Consider the following 25,243-nt stretch of genomic DNA (forward strand, 5'->3'; position numbering starts at 1 on the left):
TTTCCATTCCTCTGTTTCCCTTGGACTTTTAGTCTTTGGAAGCGCTACAGTTTACTTTTCGTTTTCATTGTTTTTTCTGGGTCAGGTACAGACCTGGCTCAGTCCTGCCATTTTCCTAGTTGTGTGTTTTGGTGTGGATTTTAATCCTCTAAAGGTACCACAGTAACTTTATCAAGTTTTGATGTCGTTATTACTATTATTATTCATGGACTACCCTTCCATTCCTTCCAGATTTACCTTTTTCTTTAGCTGGATTCATCACGTTTTCTACTTCGAATGAAATCTGGCTTGAAAGCTTTTTTTTTTTTCCTGTCTCTTTACAGTAAATTACCTCATATTTTCCCACACTGTGGATTTTAATTTTTTAAATGTGGGGAAACTTTACTTTTAAGAATTTTGTTTAATATAATTTTTTTAAGCCTAGGCACTGAAATTTATAGTTATGTCAAGGCCTGTCAGTCTTTGGGCACTCATGTACACAATTGTGTGTGTGTGTGTGTGTGTGTGTGTGTGTGTGTGTTTTACTGCCCTTATTTAACTGATTAAAATTATTTTGATAGCCTTTCATATTCATGTCCCTAATATATTAATAATTGACCATTTCCTCCTGCAAGTTTTCTCTCAAGGAATCTGACAGGGATTTTAATGTGCTTAATTTTAATTTAAATGTGCTGAGGAGCAGGGTTTCTGCACAGGAAGCAACTAAGCTTTTCATGATTGCTATTTGCTTCATTTACAAGCTGTAGTCCTTCTGGCTTAACTGCTTTACAGATTGTTCAGAGTTTTCAGGATACTTAAAATTGTTTGACAGCTGTGACTTGTCTAGCGCTGATTTACCCAATACTATCATCTCCTTGTAATGAGAATGCTTCCCCTCCTTCCCCCCTTCCCAGCTCCCGTGTTGGCAGCAGAATTGTGGAGTATAAGATACAGTGCTGCATTCAAGTTTTGGTTTCTTCTTCCATGGTTTAATTTAACCCTGAAAACGGAAGATATGCTGGAAAAAAAATCTACCCAGAAAATGGATTAGGTGATTGGGAACTATTGCACATTTAAGAGTCATGGATAATTCTGGAACTTGGAAGAGAGAGAGAAATGGGAGAGATTTTATTGGTCAGTTCTCTTAAGGAGAGAAAGCTAGTTGCACCACGGTGTCGCATTATTAGCTGAAAAAGAAACTCCAACAAAACAGAGAAAATGATTGTCCTTAATGTGGAATTCTCAGACGGTAGTGCTCAGGGCAAGCTTTTGGCAAGAAAACAATGAGCAGGTCATTTCCAGAAGGGTAGTTGGCTACTTACCAATTTTAAAAGCCAAACTAGATCTCCCAGATGAAAACAAGAAGAAATATGCTATCTAGTGACTTCTGTGGAGGAAGTTGCCTCTGGAAAGTGAGGGTAAGATAAGAGTAAAAATGTACTAACAATGATGAATAGGGGGTGGGGGTGGGGGTGGGGGTGGGGGGCAGACTGAATACTGGAGAAGGGAAAACTGGAAAGATGTGAGGCAAAGACAGCCTATGGGCTTTTGACCTGGGGGAGCAATAAGCAGAGCAAAAATCAGAGCTGAAAGCAGCCTATGGTCTTAATACCCCTACTACCATTGCTTGGGAGGGTGAGGGCTGATACGTAGAGGAGAAGATGTTTCTGAATAGAAATGGTTTCAACAGTTTGGTAAGTTGGGGTGCAAATTTACTTTTTTCTAAAGTGAATAAGCAAGCTTAGTGGGGAACAGAACATTTGCAGATCTTTCAGAAATGCAGGAAACTGTTGGACTTGCTAGATACTAGGTATTAGATACTGACTGAGTTGCTGTGAGGTGTTGTAGAATTCTAGCACAGTGGGTAGGGCTTTTGCCTTGCAGGCGGCTGACCCACGTTCGATTCCTCTGTCCCTCTCGGAGAGCTTGGCAAGCTACTGAGAGTATCCCACCCTCATGGCAGAGCCTGGCAAGCTCCCCGTGGCGTACTCGATATGCCAAAAACAGTAACAAGTCTCACAATGGAGACATTACTGGTGCCCGCTCGAGCAAATGGATGAACAATGGGAGGACAGTGCTCCAGTGCAGTGAAGATGTCAAAACTTTGTGAGATTAGAACTCTGGTATAAAGTGGGCTTCTTATTGAGGGTATTTTGGCTTTTCCTAATAGAAAAGTTAGAAGTAGCTGGTAAGTTTGGATAATAGAGGAGGTGCTGGAAAGTAGAACTTTTTGCTGTCTTAAGGGACGAAGGGGAGAGTCAGTTAGGTCTTGTTGTGCAGCTAGTTATTTGAGTGTAAAATAATCAGGAGGCAGTGACCTTTAGCTGCGCATTTAAAGTGTAAACTAACAGGTTGGTGGATAGTTCCTGTCTGGAGAGCCCTCTCTGGTTTCTTTCCAAAGAAACAAACACCCACATTCCTGACCCCCGCAGCAAACACCAGTGAAGTAGAGAAGTGGATCAGGGAAGCCTCTTTCTGTCTCGCCGGAGTAGCCTGTTATGCCGGCCGGAAGTGATACTCATTTGGGGTCAGATGCTGTTCAGGTGTGCTTTTGTTTTCCTGACTCACCAGATTGCTCAGCTTGCTCAACTCTGTTCTGCTCATGAAGAGTCATAGAGACAGACACGTATCGAGCAAGGGACTGGATGAGCGTGTGCAGTATTTTCTGTTGTTTCAGTGATTTCTTCTGAGACCACATACTCAAAAGCTGGAACTGTACATTAGGAGTCTCAAGCATTTGTGTGCACTGCTTTATAAGTGAAGAGCCTTAATTTTTCTTTTGAATTCTAAAGTGGTGAAAGTTGTTAGAATATATGCTTTCAAGAATCCCCTGGTGATCGTGTTTTTATCAGTCACCTTTTGTGTACTTGTTCTTGGAGGAATCTTTCAGTTTACCTGTAGTGGTATTGTTTGAGGATTTCCTCAGTGAAATGTAGCAAAACCTTGTGAGCCCCTCAGTGGTCATTGAAGTACTGACTGCAGCCCAGGGCCTGCTCTGTGTTTATACGCCCTGAGCAACAGGATTGTTGCAGTGTTTACAAGCTCTATTTTTGGATTCTAAGATTTAATATCAACAAATCTTCACTTTTGGATTTCACTGTTACATTTCCAATTTTGGAGTCAGTGCAATATACTTGTCTCTGTATATGAAATATTACTTCCTTGTGATTATGGTTTTGTGTGGAAATAATAGACTCCTGGCAAGAATTAATTTTACAGAATATTGTCACCATGTCAGCAGGTAAAAAGTTATGTCTGTCTTGAGTAGAGTTGAATCCTGAAAGAGAAGCTTCGCAGGACTAGAAGGTTCCTGGTCGGAGTTTGTGGGTAAATAGCAGACTGGGGTGGAAGGGGATTACAGAGATACAATTTAATCTTGTAGATGGTAAACAGGGTTAGTAAGGCTTTAGAACTGGAGGTGAAATGTAATGAAAGGCAGTTCCTTTTTCCTTGCTCCTTTAAGGAGGACGCAGACATATTTAAGACAGGATGACTAATTGTTTTTTTGGGGGGAGGATGAGGGGTTGTTTTTGTTTGGGGGGCCACACCTGGTAGTATTTAGGTCTTCCTCCAGCCTCTGCTCAGGGATAACTCCTGGCAGGGCATGGAGACCATATGTGTGCGCAGGATCGAGCCCTGGTTGACCACATGGAAGACACTCTACCTGCTGTACTATCTCTCTATCCCCATCCCCATCCCTGTTCCTTTCCTTCCCTCCTGACCCCCCTCCAACTCCCCACCCCTTTAACGAACTGGAGTGAGCGGTAGTTCTAATTTAGTTAGACGGTGGCAAAGGATAAGGAAATGAGGGTTGTGTAGAACTTGTGTGTGTATACTCTCAGCCTGAACTTATCAAAGAACATTGTGATAATCAGAAGAAAACTTCATAGATTCATTATTTAAACCTTGTCATTGGTTGGATTTGACCAGTGTCCCTTGGTTTATTTTTATATGAATCTTCCCTCTTAAGCGCTAAAACATTTAAACCAGAAGTTCCCAAATTTATCCATCCTGTTGCCCCCTTTACTGGAAGGGTGTGTGTGTGGGATTGAGGGGCGAGGGGGGGGGGATATCCTCAATACCCCTCTGGAAAACTACCTTCTTTAAGCAAACAAACAGAAAATACTGTCATTTGCACCCGGGGTTACTACCACCCCTCCATCCTGTTTTTTTCCCAGGGCTCTGCTCTCCAGTCAGGTGGTATTGCTCACTTTGGGAGTACTGCTTTAGGTGGACTTTGGGTTGTTTCACAGTCCGGGGCTATGCTCCGGTGCTTTTGTGATCTTAGTACCACTGGCTCTCTTCACTGGTGTATGTAGCTCTGGAGGCCCTGGAGCACTGCTGGGGTGACACTGGCGCCCATGCTAATGCCTTAGTATTGAGCTACTGGCCCGCTTGGCCAAGTAGTGCCAAGACTGTACCACCTGAGCACTGCTTTACAGCCTGCCCTCCCCCACCCCCCCAAAAGAAGAAGAAGAAGAAAAAGAAGTGGTTTTCTTTAGCATTATGATATGAATATTTTTTTGATGCAGTTAAATATTGTTATTTGGGTGGTCAAGAACTCCCAGGCAGTGCTCAGGGGACCCAGAGACCTCTCCAGCATTCTCCATGGATGTGTTTGCCTGAACAGTCAGTGCTCTGGCCCAGTGATGTGGTGCTTCTTGTGTGTGGCAATGTTGGGGGCCACCAGGACCATCCTGGCAGTGCTCCATCTGCGCTATATCTAGCAGTGAATGGGGGGACATGCCATGCAAGGAATTTGAACAGGGGGCCTCCACAGTGCAAGACATGCATTCACCCTTTGAGAAATCTCTGCTGCATGCTGCATGATTCAGTGTGTGTGTGTGTGTATACATATAAATATACTGCTGCCTAGTAGTCCATTGTATGGAAATAAAATTGTTTTCCCATTTGAGATTATTTAAACCATTTCTAGTTTTCCACTAATAAAAAGTAACATTGCTATTAGCCCACACAGACATTACGAAGGAATAAATGAAATGAGTTGTTGACAAATTGGATGTATCACATAAAAGAGAGGAAGAATGAAAGAACATTTCAAAGGTTGGAACAGTTTGGCCATTAACAGAAAGAAGGTGAGAAGAGAATTAATTTTTTTAGGGGGAAGTAGAAGTCAGGGACGATAAGCTGGGTACCAGATTCGATTTGATGCTAGCAAAATGTTGAAACTGTTTTGTAGATAACTGAAAACAGTGGAATTCAGGATAGCATGCACCTTGAAAACAAATCATCAGGGAAAAGGTTATAGATTTGAGTATTAGAAGAGCAGCATGTCAAGAATTCAGTGTCATTTCACTTGCTATCTTGCTATATTTTTTTCCTTTAAAGATTTGCATGTATACTCACTGGTAAATGGAATGATGGCTTTCAAACATTGCTTTGAGTTCTGCATTTGATGTCTCAAGTTCCAGATTATGCTTTACTTTCTGTTACGTTTCATGCTAAGACTTACAAGTGTGGGCCTCCTTTGCCCCAAAATATATAAAACAAAGGCCTTTCTTTCACTTAGCTACTCCATTTTTTTTTTGTCTCTTATGGCTAAATGTTGTATTCCTCAAACAAATACAAAAGTAGCATGTACTTGCATTTCATTTATATTTTCTCATTCTGTTGATTCTCTGTTCTACCTTTCTAGTGGGCTGATAATAGTTGCCAGTGCTCCATTTCAGTGTCTCAGCAAGTCCTAGCTTCAGTCACATCAGTTTTCATAAAAATTATCAGTGTCTATTATTCCTGTTGCTATAAACAGCAATCGCAACAACAGAAACAGATTTCCCCCCCTTTGAGTCCACATTAATTTAAACAGTGTATATAATTAGTAAATTAGGAAAGAAACACCTGATAAAGGAAATATAAGAAAAAATAACAATATCCTTCTGAGTTTGGAAAATAGTATCTGCCCCAAATTTCTGTTACTTTCATCTTGTCTTTTGAATTTGGTTACCTACTGAGAAATTCAAACTGGTCGATGCACGGTTTTTACCTTTCTGTCTTATTCACTGACTATTCAATATCTTTTAGCATTCTCAGATGTTCATTTTGTCTTCTTTCAGAAATCAGTCTTGATTTAATAACTGCTATGTCCTAGAAAGCCCTGTTAATACCAATTTAAAGTATGACCCAGAGTCTAACAATAATAAGATTTTCATTGACTTTAGAAAGCTTTTAAGTCCTCTTCTAGATTTCCGGATGGTGTAAAATAAACCAGACACCTGTCCGCAGCGCATGTTCTTAGTCACGTGTCAGCAGTGCGCACTGTCTTTGGTTCTGGTTCACTGAATGCTTTCTCAGAGGCATAGTGTTTTGTCCACAAAGGCGGTTTTATAATAGGACTGTGGACAGCCTTGCAGGAATATCCTGGCCCCAGTTCTGTATGACCATATCTTAGTCTCTGTTATGTGGCTAAGAAATGCACTGATGGGAAAGCAAGGATACTAGAGAGATTGTTTTGATTAAAGGAATCATTTAACTCAAGTAAATACACTTAGAATAATAACTCCTGGAAATCTTGTCTGAGAATTTTCATTGTATTGCTAGTGGTCACAGACTACTGTGACTTTTTAAGGTCATTATAGATGGATAATTATTGATAAAAACAAAGAGAATAATATCAAACCACTTGTAATTATGCTCAGAGATCTTAGAATCAGCTGAAACACATCTTTTAAACTCATGTTTGGATTAAAAAAACAAATAGCAAAAATTTTAAACTTTCAGTTAGCACTCAATTCTCTAGCATTGTGTTTCAATCAGTAATTTCCCTCCAAAGCCAGTCTGTGTTTTAATTATCACACTCTTCTGTGGTTTCCACTTCCGACTAGGTGCAAAGTTTCTTTTTAAACATGTCTCAGTGAGTATTTAAAAGTTCTCTGAGCTTTCAAAATGATTAAAACCCCTAATTTTAACTTATACACTAATTATGAAGAACAGAAATTAAATGAAATTGGTATGCACTTTCTAGATTATCGAGCCACCTACTTTAGGCCTAATTTTATTTTCTAACATGTTAAAAGTCTGTAACTTAAACATGTTAAAAATTGAGTCAGAATTTTAGAAAATTAAGTTAGAATTTTAGTTCATATTCTTAGTCTATCTCCTCCACCTCTGCACCCCTATCCAAAGATCCAGTTTACTGTTCTATTTGGATGCGTCTTTTATGCTAACACATAGTACTATGAAAATAATGCTTGATGACCTAACTTCTGCATTGTCAGTATGCATTTACAGGATTCTTCCTCTGGGTCCAAGTGCTTGATTAGGTAATTTTGTTTCTTTTCAATGCATGATGGATTATGAATGAGTGAATGAATAAACAATGAAAAAACTTAGAAATTAATATAAATAGAGCCAGAAGAATAATAAAAACCTTTTTATTTACTTGAATATTTTCTACTTAACATCATCCGCACACTGTTTGTTTGGTCAGAAAATTTATTTCTTAGCTGTAAATCTAAGAAAATTCATTTCATAGCTGTGATAATTTTTGAATTTCCATTGGATGTAGTATAATTGTATAAAATTATAGTTTCACAGGTAAAAAAAGTCAGAATCTTTAGTTGAACTCATTTGTCTTCTTTTATCTAAGTATGATAATATTCAGTCATCTCAAAAGTATACTGTAAAGCGTAACAGAGGCCATTTAAGGTGACTTGTTATATTGTAATAAAAGCTATCCCCTGATCATCTTACATGACTGGTGTACTTGAACTTTAAATATTATTAGTGCTAACAAATATGTAACTAGAAGAAATTTTTAAAAAATATTTGATAAATATTTAAAAAACTATTTTGTATTATTCTAGCCCAGTGCTTTGTTCAGTGTTAGTCTTGGTGGCTATAGGTGCTAACCACATCTGTTCTTTTATTATTTGCGAACCATTTTCCTTAAACAGCATGTCAGTTAGAATCATGGTGAAATTTAGTAGTTTCTGTGGAGATAAACAGAAAGAAAACAGTGAAGTTTTTAATTCTTTAGTAGTTTCTTAGTAATTAGTTAAATATTAATAGTTTTACTTAGCCATTGTAAGTCAAGACTAGTAAGTTGTTTTACTCAAAAAACCTGTGAAAATATGCCTATACATTTCTTTGCTTATCAGGTCATACACTTAGGAACTGTTTTTTCCTCCTCTTTAACACTAAGACTTTGAAACTTTTTTCGGAGGGCGGAGGGCACCCTAACAGTTAATAGTATCATCAGTAGTAAACTGAAAAACAGAAGAATAAGAGAACAGTTCCACAAATTCAGCAGTTGTTCCTCAGCATAGACAGTAGTACCCGTCTTTTTTTTTCTTGTACCCTGTATGCACTAGTGCCAGTAGCAAACCAGAACTGTAAGCATTAGAGGTCCTTAATTAATATAGGTTTACTTTTAGGGCTGTTACATTCAGCAAGGAAAATAAATCCTAGGTTTCTTTATTTGAATTTCAGGTAAATGGTGACTTTTTTTTTTTTTTTTGGTCTAGGTGTTTTCCATGCAGTATGTGGGTCATACTTTGAACCTAAAATTACTTATGGGAGGGTTAGAGAGATAGTACAGAAGTACTTGTCCTGCACATAGGTTACCCTGGTTTGATCCCTTTATACTACATATGGTACTGCCAGGAGTGATCCTGAGGACAGAGCCAGGAGTAAGCTCTGAGCACTGCTTGGTGTCACCTGCTCCCCCACTTATTTTTATGAAATCCCGGTTTAACTGCTGTCGTATATTTTCTCTAGCTTAAAGAAATTCCGATTCTATTTATTGTACAGTAGATGCTGAGCTTTCATAAATTGATAAGAAGCCATTGGACTCAAAATCTAATTCAAGAAATGAGAATGAGGGGATGTGAAGATAGAAACAGCAGAGAGGAAACTGTTGCAGTAACCAAGATGCTTGATGACGGGGTCTGTACCAGACAGTGGGCAGGAATACCTTGTTGTATTTCCCTGTTTATGTTGGGATTGGCTCTAACCTGAATGCCTTCTGGTAGGTAAACCGCACCCATGGGCACTCTTGGGTGTCATTGGCAGGTCAAAAGATTAGCAAAGAGATTACGGGAAAGGAGAGATGGGGTGGGGTAGGGGTGGGGGAGAGTAATAAAAATTCCAAAAAGCAATGATGGGCAGAATTGGAGGAAAAGAAGAGATTAAAGAATCAGATTGAGAGCTAGAGATGGCTCAACAGACTGGAACATAGGTTTTGCATGCAGGAGTCTTGGGTTTGATTGCTAACACCAGTGGGTGTGGAAATGGTGTATCAGAGCTCTGAAAATTAAAATATTATGATTTTGTGTACACTAAAAGCAAACTGATTCAGTCTTTTTGAATGTTGGATGAAAGAACTGAACAAGATGTTTTCTAACATGACCTGGTTCTAGACATTGCTCACTAGAATTCCTAATTTGAGGTTTTCCGTCTTTTATGGAGGGTTTATTCAGATTTTAACAGCCATTTCTGCCATTTCCCTAACCGTTCTTTTTGTTTTTAGTGTAATATTTTGGAAGCCAAGGCAGTATCCTCAAACTACTGGTTTGATTCTGACATTTAGTTTATTATATTATATGTCTTTGGAATGAAAATGAGTGTGAAAGCCTCAAGACACTTCTTTCCATTTGAGTGGGTGGGGCCAAGTGTTGTTAGGGATTTGATCTTCCACATACAAAGCCTGTGTTCCATCCTTGACCTGTTTCTCCTGCCCAAAGACACCTACTTCTTTCTCTTTTCTGGGACACATCCAGTGATGTTCAGGACTTATTCCTGGCTGTATTAGGAATTTGAACCAGGCTGAGTCGTGAGCAAGGCAAGCATCTTTACCCCCAAACTACCTCTTCAACCTCAAGACACTTTGTTTTTAGGTTTTCATTTTCCATTGTGTTGACACAAATGCAGATTAAAAGAAAATTGTTGGGAAAGATGTCTACCTATAAAATTTCTTTCTTTCATTTTTGATAATCCGTTTTTTGAAGATTTTGGGACAGAACCTCATAGAGAGACACTTAGCAATTTTCAAAATATCTATGCATTTTCACTGGGCCACTTAGGGTCCTAGCAAAATTGCTTTGTGATAGAGAGTAATGCCATGGCTGCTTTTGCTAATGTTTTCTTTGTATAAGCATGCAGCTGCAATTACCTATTTGATAATGTAGTGATCCATTTGTTGATCCATTTTACCTTCGGGTAGAAATCTGAAGTGACTGCCAAAGGAAAATTGAACAGAAGCAAATTCACCATCTTACAATGTTTTTTAATCATTTTCAGATATTAGATGGTTCTCTTTGTCCCCTTTCTCCCTCCCTGCTCCCTCTCTTCCTCTCCCTCCCTCCCCCCACTCCCTCCTTTTTCCTTAATGCTTTACTCCAAGACCACATGATGTGCTCTACTTCCTAAGTGAGCTCCCTGGACCAATGTTTGAAGTTTTAAAATCTCATGAAGGCAACCGGATCTTTTCTCAAATCAGATTCACACATATAAAATGTTGTTCCAAAAAAAAAAAAAAGTGTATAGAGACAACTCCCAGCCCAGCTCCATCTATAGATGACCTAGATTTAAACTCAGAATTTTGGAGCTTGACTCTGAGTCAAACTAGTTCATTCATTCAGTCCTTCAGTCATTTGTTGATGAACTAGTTTCTAAGGCATTGTGGGAGGCTCAGATTTTTAAGTCTTGTGACAGCAGTAATCTTCTTCAAATTCGAGTCTATTTTCATCTAGAAATTGAAGGCATAACACCACATGTATCTACCTTATGTCTTAATTTCTCTTTTGGCCTACCAAGTGGCGCTTAGGAGGCCTGTGGCACTCTGCCAGCAATTCTTTCGTTTCAGCAGGTAGTTTCATTGTGAGAGTCTGAGACGGAGCGCTGCTCAGGCCCAGCAAGGTCACCTACTACTCTGGCCACGTCTGCAGTGTGCAGGGGGCCTCCAGGGCTGCACCTAGTGATGCTGGGGGGACCATGTGGTGCTGAGGGTTGGCCACAATCAGGGTGTTTCCCTTAACCCCCGTACTTACCTCTCTGACCCCCTAATCTTGCCTTTAAGGTTTTTTTTTTTTTCAGTTCTTAAGTCTTTCTCTAAGAGGAATAATAGCATCTACTTAGTTTCTCATCTATATTTTTCTTATTTTAATAGAGCTTTTCTTAATCTCCCTTTGGTTATGTATTTTTATTCCTTGGGAGTTACAGTCATGCCCTTTTCAAATCTCCCCACCTGAATCCGTATTTTTAGATTTTTTTTTTTTTGCTTCTATGTAGACATCATCTTCCATGCTGCATAGTGTTCCACTAATTTGATGTACTTCTGTGATAGTATGAAGGTTGTTTCCAGCTTAATACTTTTTTGGAGGCTGTTGCTAATGACTGTTGTTAAGTAGTTTTTCTATTCTTTTGAATCATTTTCAAGGGTGAGAGCAATTCATTCATGACTTTTTTTTGGGGAGGGGGAAGGTGAGGGGGTTGGGTCATTCATTACCTGGCAGTGCTTAGGGGTCACTCCTAGCATTGCTCAGGGGACCATGTGTTGTGTCAGGGATTTAACAGAGTCTGGCTGCACGTAAGACAAGCACCTTAACTTCTGTACTTTTTCTCTGGCCTCGTTTATGATGTTTTTATTAGCACCTGTTTTGTGCCATGTAGAAGATTTGGCTATTTCCATGATACTTGAGGTGCTTCCACATTTCTTTCCAGATGGGCTAGAGAACTTCTTAAGGAGTTGAGTCAACTCTTTATTATGCAGTCCAGCTGATCCGTGCTTCCTCATTACTCATCTGCTGGGCAAGTTTAGAAGTAAACTGAATAATGCATGACAAGAAAAGCAAATCTGAAGAAATGGCTTAGTGTAGCTAAGAGAGATGTGCAGGTCATTAGAACCACCTGCTGTTTGGATTTAATACCACTCAGCTTTCTTTCGATATGATAGTAAGAGGTGAAGCTATTATTTATTTTTTGTTTTTAAATTTTGGGCTCTGTGGTTTGCAATACTTTTCATGGTAGAGTCCCATGTTACAACATTCCAACACCGCACCGTCCACCAGCATATCTAGTTCCTTTATGATTTTGATTTCTTTCCAACCCTTCGCCCCCAAGCCAGAGATGTGGAATAAGTATGGAGCTGAAAATTTTAGGTCAAATAACAAATCACTTAGAGAACTTTAAATTGGAATTTGATTGAAACAAAACCAAAATGCAATCTTATTAATATAGTCAAACTTTTATTTTGTGAACACCTAAGAGATGTCTCCTGACTTTTAAGTAAACAGATGTGACTGTGACATCTGATATTCTTGATCAGTCTGGAGAGACAACTATATAAACTATGTGTATATAATATGTATGTCCAAGAGTAGAGAGGAGCAGCATTTCCTGTGTTTCTGTACTCTTTGGAGTTTTCACTACAGGAAAATACTCTCCATATTCTGCATTTTCCTTCTTCCCCTCCCAACCACTTGGCTTTCTGATTTGGGAGTGGGAAAATACATCTTTTTATAGAATACAGTAGGTATATATTGGTGAGTTGAGGGTTGGAGAGAGAGCACAGGGGTCGAGGTGCTTACTTTATATGCAGCCAATGTCAGTTTGATCCCCAGCACCATGTATAACCCCTACGCACGGCTAGGTGTGGCTCCTCAACCCCCCCACCTCCCACCCCCTGTGTATATAAATGATTTGAGATGAAAACTCATTTTTTGGAGGGTTACACTCCTGGTTGTGCTTGGCGGACCATGTATGGTACAGGGCATCAAATCCAGGTAGCCACTTCTCTTTTTTTTAACTACGTGTGTAAGTTTCAATGAATATTCAAAGCAAGTCATCAGAATATCTTTGCCCTTGTGGTTAGAATATGACTGGTTGTTTAAAGAGAAGTACCTCATTGGCTGATGGTTATTGGAAAGTCAGCTTCTAAGGCCCTAAGGCCCTCCCGTTGATCATCGATTTGCTCGAGCGGGCTCAGTAATGTCTCCATTGGAGACTTTGTTGTTACTGTGTTTGGCATATCGAATACGTCATGGGTGGCTTGCCAGGCTTTGCCCTGCGGGTGAGATACTCTCGGTAGCTTGCCAGGCTCTCAGAGAGGGGCGGAGGAATCGCACTCGGGTCGGCCATGTTGGCTGCGTGCAAGGCAAACGCCCTACCGCTGTGCTGTCGCTCAAGCCCCAAAAAATATGGAACGCTTCACGAATTTGGGTGTCATCCTTGTGTAAAGTCAGCTTATTAGTAAACATTTTTTTTTAAATGGGGAACCATCCAACTGGACATTACAAAAATATTCTTATGTATATTTTCCTTTTTCCAAAAAAAAGTCTTAAAAAAAGTCATCTGAGCTAAAATAGAGCAAATTAAGTTACTCTTCTAGAATATAACATGGAACCTGACAGCCCAGATTTAGTTGTCTCACCTGGGATCTTCACACACCTGTGGGTTTGTTCCCATTTCCTCATGACAAGTTGGGGATGGTAACAATACCCGCTTCAAAGAATCCTACAGCTCCTACTCTGTGCTCATTTTTGCCAGCCTCAGAGCAGCATCTGTGAGCTTGGGGGCTGTTCTCTTGCTTGGTGCCTCCTGTAAAAAAGATGTGCGCTTAGCTGTCATCGCCCGACCCTCATTTTCATTTTCTTTCATACAGACACTCTTCTCTCTCAGATCCTGGCATAAAAGACTTCAGGTCTTCTTTCTGTTTGTCTCTATAGATGCCCATCCCCCCCGCCCCCCAGCCCTAGTTTCAGATGTTGGAGATCTCTGTGTCTCTTTTCTTTTCTCCTGTTTCTTTTAGGCCCATGGCTTTAAATATTCTCTACATGCTGATGATTTATCCTTCTATATCACCTTATGTATCCATTGCTAGTGCTCTGTTAACTTATTCCTGACTGGGCCACTGGCTTTCCTCACCGAAACTTGCAAAGAAGCGTTCTCTTTCTGAGACTTCTCCATCTCGAACAGTTGGTCTTAAATCTATGACTCATCCTAATTTATTTCTTTCCTTCACCCCATTTAGCCAAACCTGTAGCAATATTAGAGAATAGATTTTAAAAATTATTTTTGGAAAAAATTATTTTTGGTTTTGGGGCCATACCCAGTGATATTCAGGGGTTACTCCTAGTTCTGTACTCAGGAATTACTCCTGGCTGTGCTTGTGGTCCTATGGGATGCTGAGGATCGAACCCGGATTGGCCACATGCTCAGGCCCCCTGAGTCGATTTTTGAATCACTTAATTTCTGTCTGCTTTCTCTGCTACCATCCCAATAATCCAAACCCTCCTCGTCTATAGCTACTTTCACAGACTTTCAACTCAGCCTTTTCCAGTTTCTTCACATACTAAGCTATCAGAGTGACCTTTTATAAAAAGCAAAAATCACAGCTGGAGAGATAGCAAGGAAGATAGGGCAGGTACCTTGAATGTGGCCAACCCAGGTTTGATCCCTGACACTATATGCTCCCCCAGCCTGCCAGTAGTGATCCCTGAGTGTAGAGCTAAGAATAAGTAACCCTAAGCACCAACAAGTGTGCTCCCCACCCTCCATGTCCCCATCAAAAAAAAAGCAAAAATCAAATAGTTTCTTAAGGCTTCCCAGTGCATGCAACAAAAAAGGATGGAATTTTCTTTTCATAGTTTACACATCTGGGCTTTGTTTCCATAGGTAGGAAATTGGACTTGTAATTTCAACTAGAGTATAACCTCCCTAAGGATGAACTAATTTTCCTTTCCTATCCCCCCTCCTCCTCCCTTTTCTCACTCCCCCTCGTGTGTCCCCTTCCCCCCCACTCCCCATTTTTAGATCACGTTCATCAGTGCTTGGGGCTTAATTCTGGCTCTGGGCACAGGATCACTCCTGGCACTCAGAACTTAACTCCTGGCTCTATAATTTCCTGACTGTGGTGCTTGGGAAAACCATGTGTGGTGCCTGGGATCAGAACTGGGTTGGCTGTGTACAAAGCAAATGCTTTATCTCTCCAGCCCCAGGACACAAATTTTAATCAGCCTTGGTTCATTGTTATTTTTCTAGTGCATAGAACCGTGTGCACATAGTGAGCACTTCATATTTTTGGAATAAATAAACTCATTCTGATTATACAGATCCCCTGACACCTTTCTTACTTCTTTTAGAGAAGCAGACTTATTTTAGTTTAGTATTTTCTGCACCATATAGAAAGTTGAGCAAAAGCTTCAGGGACAGTATTTTCTTTCTTTTATTTTCTTGTTTTCTTCACATATTCCCCCCTTTTGTCCCTCTACCATCCAATTCTTCAGAGAGGAGGATATATTCAGAGATCAATAAAAGAGAACAGCTAAGTAGGACCAGAACAATAGTAATTGAAAGAAACTCCAAGAAGAAAGCAGTATTTTGCTATAGAAATCTTATATGTCAAAGTATTAGAATAGTACACGATGAATCTAGACCTCTTCATTACCCAGTTCCAACAGTTCCTGGCCATTCTTTGAGCAATCAGTATATAAATAGGAAATTATGAAATCAATCATCAAATTTATAAGTCTGTTATTATGCCCTCTTGAAGGGGGGAGGTGGGGAATATAGCTAAGGGACGAAGAACCTCTGGCTCGTGACACATCTCTTCTATTCCACTGTTCTTCCTGCATTAACATATGCCTCAGAGATTTGAGCCCCACGAAAACATGATGAGCGCTATTCAGGTCTCCCAAAGAGGAATCGAAAGAGCTATGCTTGGAGTATCACGCTTCACTGAAGTGAGAGAAAGAACCTAGAGTTCCAACTTTGACCTCCATCGACGATCGAGAATCAGGGACGCTGTTTCATTTGCCACGGTGTCGAAAATCAGATGGGCTGGACACATAATGAGATTTGGAGACGACTGCTGGACTAGAGCCATTAACAACTGGATTCCATGGGATGTTAAAAGATCGCGTGGCCACCCAGCCACGAGATGGTCAGACTTCTTCGTCAAGACCCTGAATGAACGGTTTTTGTGTTCCTGGACCGAGCAGACGCCATTGGGCTACACTAGCATGAGACAGAGATGAATGGAGATGTTACTAGCGCCCGCTCGAGCAAATCGATGAGTAACGGGATATCAAGTGATCAATTATGCCCTGGACATTATCTTGTAATCCTATCCAGTTGTGAACAGATTAGGTGTGATTTTTAAAAATCCTAGGTTCTAATATATCTTTATTATTTTTTGTTTTTATTTTTTGGGCCACACCCAGTGATGTTCAGGGGTTACTCCTGGCTTTGCACTCAGGAATTACTCCTGGCAGTGCTCGGGGACCATATGAGATGCTGGAGTTCAAACCTGGGTCAGCTGTGTGCAAGTCAAACACCCTACCAACAGTACTATCACTCCTGCCCCCATTCTAATATATCTCCCTCCCCACTCCCAGCTCTTTTCCCTTCCTTTGTCTTGCTCTCTCTTGTCTTCACACTTGAGGATGCTCAGGATTATTCCTGATTTGGTGTCCAGTGGACCATGTCATACCTGGAATCAACTCTGGGACTCTTCACATGTAGGGCGTGAGATTTTGGTTTTGGTTTTTTATTTTTTTTTTCGATTTGCTTTTTGTGAAGGCTAAAACAGTTACTTCAGCTATAAATTTGCAAACTGTAAATTTGAGAAGAGAAACACATGAAGTCCATTAACAATGTTATACTTGACTATAGTCTAAACTGTTTAATTAGAAACATGCTTATCTGGTGAGTAACTCAGAGCTGGCTTTGATGGAAAGATGTAAAATCTTAGGACCTAGTTGGGGAAGGCCATATAGGGACCAGGTGTTTTATAGTTCAAGAATGTAGAAGGAGCCATTTCTTGCTGCTCTCCACCTTTGCCTATGGGTGGTCCTGGCCTCAAAGCCTATGTAGCACACGGTCCTTGGTCTAGTTTGGTGGTATTCCTGCCATCTCTGTCGTCTGGATTCCTTGGCTAGATGCTCAGATGTTGTGTAAAGCTGGCCAGCTAATTCTATGTCTTGTTTATTTTTAGGTATCTTGCAATATATTCAGAACTCTCCCTCCTAGTGACAGCAATGAATTTGATCCGGAAGAAGATGAACCTACCCTTGAGGCATCGTGGCCACACTTACAGGTACTTTGAACGACCTTTTATTGTCAAAGAAAGATCCATTAACTCATTATCTGATTAACAGGGAAATTCCCAAAAGACCTTTATTTATCTAGAAGCCAATTAGAGTTTATTAGTGGAAAGCTGGAAAATGTTTATATAAATGTTTCTAATGCTTGCTAATGAGTAGACCGAAGGAACAGAATAGAGAGTTTCCGTGTAATGCTTTAGTGTGGGCCTTCCCTTGCTGCAGGTCCAGCTGGCAATCCTTATTCTCTATTAGCATCTCGGTGTGATCCTGTCTACGAAGCACAGAACGGTTTCCACATAAATATTAGGTGATTAGGTCATAGACCACGTCTCTTTATTTTCAGCAGTAGGTAGCCTGTGGATTTTGTATGTCTCATCATAACCATAGATACGGTTCTTTTGCTTTGAAGGGCAGAAACAAATTGTAGCCGTATTTCACCGTGAGTGTTAGAGTTCGTGTTAGTGTTAGAGCAATAGCTGAGAGGCAGTCGGTGTGAGGGAGGGCCAGTTTTGTTGTTGTGCATGGAGACCCTGCTCTGTAGTCATGCTGAACCTACCAAGGCCACCTGCGTCTCTTGTATTGTATTGACTGAGACAAACTGGTTATTTCCATCCTCCTTTCCTACCTTCTCTGAAGGCCAGTGTTTCTCAAAGGAACAGAACAGAAAATTTGTAAGTACTGAACCCCAGTATTGTATGTTCATTGCACCAGTTTTCTGTGACTTTTCCTCAGAGACTAGTCCTCAAGAATTAGTAAGCAGGGAGGTGAAGGAGGAAAGAAAAGGGCTAAACCTGCGTGTCTTCACCGTCAGAGCAGACGCCACTGTAGCTTTGTAGAAGCATGCCAGCAATTATTAGTTGACTTTCTTCTGAAGAGCCACAAACTAGAGCAGAATGATAAGGCCTAGATTGCTGGAAGAATTTTTGACAAATTTGGAACTTCTCTTGTCCTGTTTTGGCAGTTATACAAATATGCATTGTTTTCTTTTACCCTTACTTATGTAGAGAGTTTTCTCAACTCTTACTCAAACATATTAGACATACTGTTTTCTTTGACTAATGCCAAGATTGAGTAAATAAGTGAGAAAACACTTTTTTTTTGGCTTTTCGGGTCACACCTGGCAATGCTCAGGGGTTACAATGGCTCTGCATTCAGAAATCACTCCTAGCGGTGCTCGAGGGACCATATGGGATTCAGGGAATTGAACCCAGGTCGGCTGTGTGCAAGGCAAATGCCCTACCCGCTGTGCTATTTCTATTTACAGAGAAATACAGCACCAGTGAAAACACTTTTAACTGATTTACTTATCTTTGGGGGGTGTGTGTGTGTGTGTGTGTGTGTATACCTTTCCATTTCACCTATTGGTGGTGGCAGTTCCACTCTTTTGCAAGTCAGCTTAAGGTCTCATGTTCAGGCGACCATATGGGATGCTGGGATTCGAACCTGGGTCAGCCAACTGTGCTGTCATCTTTCTAGCTCCCTGAGTGCAGAGCCAGGAGTAAACCCTGCGCATCACTGGGTATGACCCAGAAAGCAAAGAAAAAAAAGAGGATCTCATGTTCTTGTGGCATATTACTAAGTTCAGCATTTTACTTTTTAACTGACCCAATAACTTCTTTTTCTGACCAAACACAGCTCTTTCTTACACCTTTGCACTTTTTCTAACTCTAGCATTAGCATTGTGCTTCTTCTGGACCACATTTTACAGAGAAATACAGTGTCTATTACCAGACTGATAAGAGTTGAAAACCTAAAATCTTATGGTGTGGTTGTTGGATGGTTGACTAGGCTGATTACTTAGCTGACTGCTCCTGCTCTTGTCTCTTTAATTTAAATTTCTCACCCATGACTCTGGGGATATTTGAAACTTGAAAAAATGTATGAATCCACAAATTTTTGGTTTTAAGATCTGTCAAAAGGTCCACTTTTCTTTGATCTTTTGTATTATCTGTATTTGTATGTTTTAAACTGTCATACTTATCATGATTCATTTTCTGAAAATGAATCTATTTTCAGTAAAATAGTTTTGCAAGAATTTTGTTTGCAATTAAGGGATTGATTTTAATGCTTTAATTTGACATTGACAGCCGGAATTCTAAACTCTTTTTACTATTGTTCCTTAGAGAATTTGTTAATATGGCCTTGATTCTTCCTAGTCCTGTTCTTTTGCTTCAGAAACTCAAGGAAGATTTTTTTTTTTCATTCTGAGGTAAAATCCCTCTCTTATGAGTATTCTGAGGTAAAAATCAGTCTTTATGAAAAGCAACTTTTATGCTTATGAATAAATGTGTTTGAAGTGTTTCCATTGAGCCATGTTAATACTTAACTGCTTTCAAGGAACCAGAGGGAAGGGGAGCTCTTTGCCAATCCCACTGGCAGGCCTGCCAGACCACATGTCAGGCCTGGAAGATGAGAATCTTTCTACTTTGTGGGAATCAGAAGAGAGATGGAACCCCTCTTCTGGGTTAATATTAAGCTAATATTTTCCCTGTTAAACTTAGAATTGCAAGACTGGTATTTTGAAAAATGAACTGTTCTTCTATAAGATGTTGGGACTCAGTCATTAAGACTAGAAGAACAGAGGTGGAGAGATGGTACAGGCATTAAGATGCATCCCTGGACCCACCTCACTGACCCTGGTTTGATCCCTGGCACTGCATGTGTTCCCCCTCAGCACAGAGCCAGGAGTAAGCCCTGAATTCTGCTTGGTGTTTGCCATGCTGACTCCTGCCCCTCAATCCCCAGCCCCCACACACAGAATAAAGTCCTCCCCTCCCGCACCTCTCCCACAGAAAAGATTAGAAGAAGACTTATGTTCAGTTGAAATACTCAAGTCATTAGAGAAGTTATTCTGTATAGTTTTGAAGAGAATATATCATAAAGAAAATTCTAATGTGAATACTAAAAACTTTGGCCATTAATAGTTGTTAAAGCAATGGTGGTTGAAACTGCTGTTGCTGTAATAAACTTTAAGTCAGTTGCACCAGACTAACCCAGTAATTATTAGTCATATTATTTGCAGTATACACTTGGAATTAAGGCGTTGGGAGCCAGTTTCAGTGAAGACTATCCTGCGAGAAACAACAAAAATAATGAATTCTGTTGAAATTTTACCTTTGTGTGTATATTAAATATATATCTGCCATGGAGAAAATTATAATGGTTATCTTATGTCTTATGCTAAAACTTTTATGTTTTGAGTGTCAGCCTATATTAGTTGCACTTTTCTCCACATGAAATACCATTTTTACTTAAAGCCTGGTGGGCAATGGTTATTTCAACTTGGGTATTCAGTGTTATATTCTTTAACATAAAAAGAAATTGTTAGTACTGATAAAATCGGAACAGTCAAACAAAATTTAAAGCTAGAATTTTGGAATACTTCCATTTTTTCCTTTTTCTCTTATATCCAACTATATAGTTTTCTAAAGTTTAAAGAATTTTTTGATAAAATTGGACATATTAGGGAATGTGGGTTTGAAAAGTGTAAATATGTGTATATATATACATATATAATGAATTATGTCAGTATTTGAAAAAATCCATAATATTGTGAACCATGAACTTTTAGTGGCTGATGGATGACATGTGGCATTCACATGAATAAAGATCCACCCAAATCACAAGATAGTGTTTAGTGTAATAGGATGGAAATTTGGTGAGTTGAGTTTTGATATAGATATCAAAAGAATCAGTCACGGTCCTCCTGTTGTTCATCCATTTGCTCGAGCGGGCCCAGTAACATTGTGAGACTTGTTGTTACTGTTTTTGGCATATCGAATACGTCATGGGGAGCTTGCCAGTCTTTGCCGTGTGGGCGAGATACTCTGGGTAGCTTGCAGGGCTCTCCGAGAGCGGCAGAGGAATCAAACCTGGTTCGGCCAGGCCGGCTGCGTGCAAGGTAGATGCCCTACCGCTGTGCTATTGCTCCAACCCATCAAAAGAATAATATTACCAATTATGTGGAAAGACCAAAAGTTTGCTTGAGACTAAATTTTCTTTTTCCTTTTCTTTTGTTGGGATTATCTCCCAAATTGTGTTTACTGGGTCATGGGGAGTGGCCAGCAGTATAGTGCTAGCATTGGAGGTTGTAGTTCTGTTCAGATGCTGTGGTGCCTGGGACCACCAGGGCCACTCAGCCACCAAAGCAGTTTTTTCATTTTTACTTTGCACATGAGAATATTCTTACTCTCTGCAATGAGAATTTTCTTTTACACTGTCATATTGCTTAGAGGAGTATGGTTGCCACAGATTCTCTGAAAGAAAATTTGGTGATGTATGTTGAAAATCGTGAAATGTTTGATTTTCTGTTGATTGGATACTTCCACTTTTAGAAATATTTCTTATGAAATAGTTTAGCAAGAGCACACTGCTCTTTGTTATTTGATGTACATTAGGGTCTAATTTGATAGAGAAGCAGTTCACATGCTACCTAAATGTCCAAGTATTAGATTAATTTTCAGCAATGGAATTATTCATAATGTTGCTACTGAGACTTAGATATTATGGCCATACATTGTTCACAGTATATTTAGATGATAAGAGTAGTTTGCAAAGATACAGTGTATTTGATATATGTTAGAAGTATTCGGCAGAAGATACATATGTATCTTTAAATTTTAATGATCTTTGGTATAATTATGGGGGGAATTTATTTACTTTGTTGGCTTTATTTTCTTAATTTTAATTAAACATTAAAAGTAACAAACTGAGCTGAAAGAAAGGCTAGCATAGCTAGTGGGTGGAGTTTTCTGGGACTGGGAATAGAGTACTGTTCAGAGGTGCATGCAAGACCTAAGTTCAGTAAGCAAGAGTTTGATTCATGACACCATCTGGCTCCCCAGAACAGCTGTCCTGACCAGTGCTGTACCCCCAGCCCATATGCTAGAAGTGGTGTCAGGCCCCCTGAGCACTGCTTGATAGAACGCACCCCCCTCCCCCCCCCCCCCAACACACACACACACAAACAGAGCGGCCAGTTTCCTAAGCCTTGTTAGGTTTTGTGTTAAGGTTTTTTATGGATTTTCATTATATTTTCAGTGAATTTTAATTTGAAATTAACTAATTTATTTTTACAGCTTGTCTATGAATTTTTCATACGATTTTTGGAAAGCCAAGAATTCCAACCCAGCATTGCCAAAAAATATATAGATCAAAAATTTGTATTACAGGTAAGTAAGTTATTGTGCTTGTATTTATCCATTTGGTAATATTTTTATCTCATTGCCCAGTGATATATCTATAATATTGTATAGTTACCTCTATAGTGTTTATAACTATATACATTAACATATATTCATATGTATATTCCCATTATTATTCGTTAAGATAATAGGTTCTTCTGCTGAAAGTGGTATTTTATTTATTAAAAATATTACAGTTTAGGTAACATGCTTGCAATAGTTTTTACGTTTATGATATTGATGTACATAGTACAGCACTGTCAATACCAAAATACCCAAGATCCTCTGCTATTATTCCTGTATATTTTCTAATTCACCTCTGTTGCCTCTATTGTCCATTTCATTTCAGTCTCTGGTTGGTAATCTTAGCTCTAAAATCTAAGGCTAAGGGTTTGTTGTTGTTCAGTACTATTGTCTTATTTTGTTTTGCTATATAACATGAATGTCTGACACCATCCAGGGCTTGTCTTTGCCCTTATGACTTATTTTGCTTGACATGCTACTCTGTAGTCCCATCCAATTTATAGGGAACTACAAGATTCATCTTTTTTGTTATTTTGTTATTGTTTTCGGTCCACACCTGACTGTGCTTGGGGAACACTTCTGGTGGGGGTTGGGGGACCATATAGGGTACCAGGTGTCAAACCCAAGTCAACCACATGAAAGTCAAGTCCCTTGGCCTCTGTCCTATCTTGCTGGCCCTGATTGTTTTTTTCTTACAGCTGCATAGTAAACCATTACATAAACTTCTTTGTCCTTTTATGTGTCATTGGATGTTTGGGTTATTTCTATATCCTGGCTGTTATATTCAGGACTGCAGCATATTTAGGTGTGCATATATCTTTTCAATCGCTGGAGCGATAGCACAGTGGGTAGGGCGTTTGCCTTGCACGCAGCCAACATGGCCGCCCCGAGTTCGATTCCTCCGCCCCTCTCGGAGAGCCCGGCAAGCTACCGAGAGTATTCGATATGCCAGACACAGTAACAACAAAGTCTCCAATGGAGACGTTACTGGGCCCGCTCGAGCAAATCGACGATCAACGGGAGGGCCTTTTACCTTTTTATATCTTTTCAAGTGTTTTGGGGTATAGATGCCAAGAAGTACAGTCACTGTGTTATTGGGTATCCCTCCCTCCCTCCTTCCCTCCCTCCCTTCCTCCCCTATGGAATTCTATTTTACTTTTTTTGAGAAATCTCCTGACTCTTTTCAATGGAGACTAAACCAGAGGACTTTCTTACAAACATTGAATGAGGGTTCTTTTTCACTACATCTTTGCCAACACTAATTGTTCCCGGACTTTTTGATAGGTGCCACTCCCAGTGGTGTGAGGTGACACTTGGAATATAACACTAATAGGTTTATATTCCAACACCAACCCTACCCCCCTTCCCTCCACCATTGTCTTCATTTTCCCAATGGCCCCTCAAGCTTGTCTCTGTAGCAAGTCCAGAATAATTTACTTTATATTGCTTGTTACCACTGAATGGCTAACAGAATGGTCAAAAAATATTCCCATAGAAGAAAATTTGTGAAAATTATTGTGTCTCACCATGTGGACATAATGTTCTTTACTGAGGGTTCACTAAGCGGTTGTGCATGTTAAACCTTCCATGTTAATGTTTTTGTTGGTCGAGATCGGTTGTCTTCTACATTAATCCCATCCAATCTGGTGATGTCAGTGTTATAGAATTTGAAGATGTCATTCGATAAAATCCAGAATAGTTAACTGGGCATTCCAACCAGAGGCAAGGTGATGACTCTGGCGTATGGGTGTGGCTGCTAGGACTTCGGGAAGTACAGGGAGATGGGGAGAGGTCATCCATTCCTACTTCAAGAAGCCTGGAATTTTCAGCCCAAACCCCCTTGTACCTGAAATGTTTGGTAGATTAGGTTATCTGTGGAGCTCAGTTCTGAGGTGGTGGCACCTAGCTGGTGACAGTGCCGTGACTTTGGCTCAAGGATGTGGCTGCGGGATAGGGAGTTGGTAGGGCCGGAGCAGAGGGAGCTGGCCCATCCCCACTTCAAGATTACCCTGAGGTCTCAGCTAGGAATGGATAATCCAAGATATTTTTGCAGCTAGGTTGTATGTTTTCTTGGGGGAAGTTTTTGTTCATCTCTGTTTCCTGGTTTTTTTTTTTTTTTTGGTGAATGCTTTCTATATCTTGGATATTAACTTTTTATATTCTATATTGTATGCAGATATTTTCTCCGACTTAACAGGGTATCTTTTATTTTTTTCCCCCAAGTTTCTTTGCCATGCAAAAATTTAAATTTTATATAGTTATTTGTGTTTGTTACCTGTGCCAGTGGAGTCAAGTCATTCAAGATACCTCTGAGGTCCATGTTCTTGAGAGTTCCACATACAATTTTTCTCAGTATAGTTTATGGATTCTGGTTTTAATCCTGAGGTCTTTAACCCACTTTGAATGATCTAGAATGGCATAAATGGATCCAGTTTCTTACTGTTCTTAGAACTATCCAGTTTTTCCAGCACCATTTCTTGAAACGACTTTTCTTACTTTACATCATGCACCCAATTCCTTTGTCATAGATTAACTGCCCATAACTCTGAGGGTTGGTTTTTATTATTTGCTTGTTTTGTTTTGGAGCCACATCCCTGGCTTTGTGCTCAGGGATCACTCATGGTCGTCTTCATTGGATCATATTTGGTTCTATGGCTCAAACAGGGGTTTGCCACACTTAAGGCAAGTGCCCTGTATGCTGTACTATCTCTTCATATAAAAATTGAGGTTTTATCTCTGGGCTCTTAGTTCTGTTCCATTGATTTGAGAGTCTCTTTATTTCAGTCCCACACAATTTTGATTATTATATCTTTGTACTACAATTTAAAGTCAGGCAATGCAGCACCTCCCATCTTTTTCCCTTGGAGTCGTTTTGGTTATTCAAGGAGTTTTATGATTCTGTACAAATTTTAGTAGCATTTGTTCTAAATCCTTGAAGAATGTCATCAGAATTTTAATGGGGATTGTATTCAATCTGTATAATTGGAAATAAATTAC

The 25,243-nt window shown here is 39.8% G+C and overlaps 1 protein-coding gene across 2 annotated transcripts in view; it reads left to right on the forward strand.

Moving 5' to 3' along the window:
• PPP2R5E (protein phosphatase 2 regulatory subunit B'epsilon) overlaps window positions 1–25,243 on the forward strand; it is a 174,040-nt gene that overhangs the window by 105,628 nt on the left and 43,169 nt on the right. For both annotated transcript variants that reach the window (XM_056134371.1, XM_056134370.1), the window contains exons 4-5: window positions 16,931–17,032; window positions 22,118–22,210. In XM_056134371.1, coding sequence (XP_055990346.1) covers window positions 16,931–17,032; window positions 22,118–22,210 — 195 coding nt within the window. The remainder of the gene's footprint in view (window positions 1–16,930; window positions 17,033–22,117; window positions 22,211–25,243) is intronic.

This window comes from Sorex fumeus, unplaced genomic scaffold, assembly GCF_029834395.1.
Source record: "Sorex fumeus unplaced genomic scaffold, SorFum_2.1 ptg000098l, whole genome shotgun sequence".
Taxonomy (NCBI): domain Eukaryota; kingdom Metazoa; phylum Chordata; class Mammalia; order Eulipotyphla; family Soricidae; genus Sorex; species Sorex fumeus.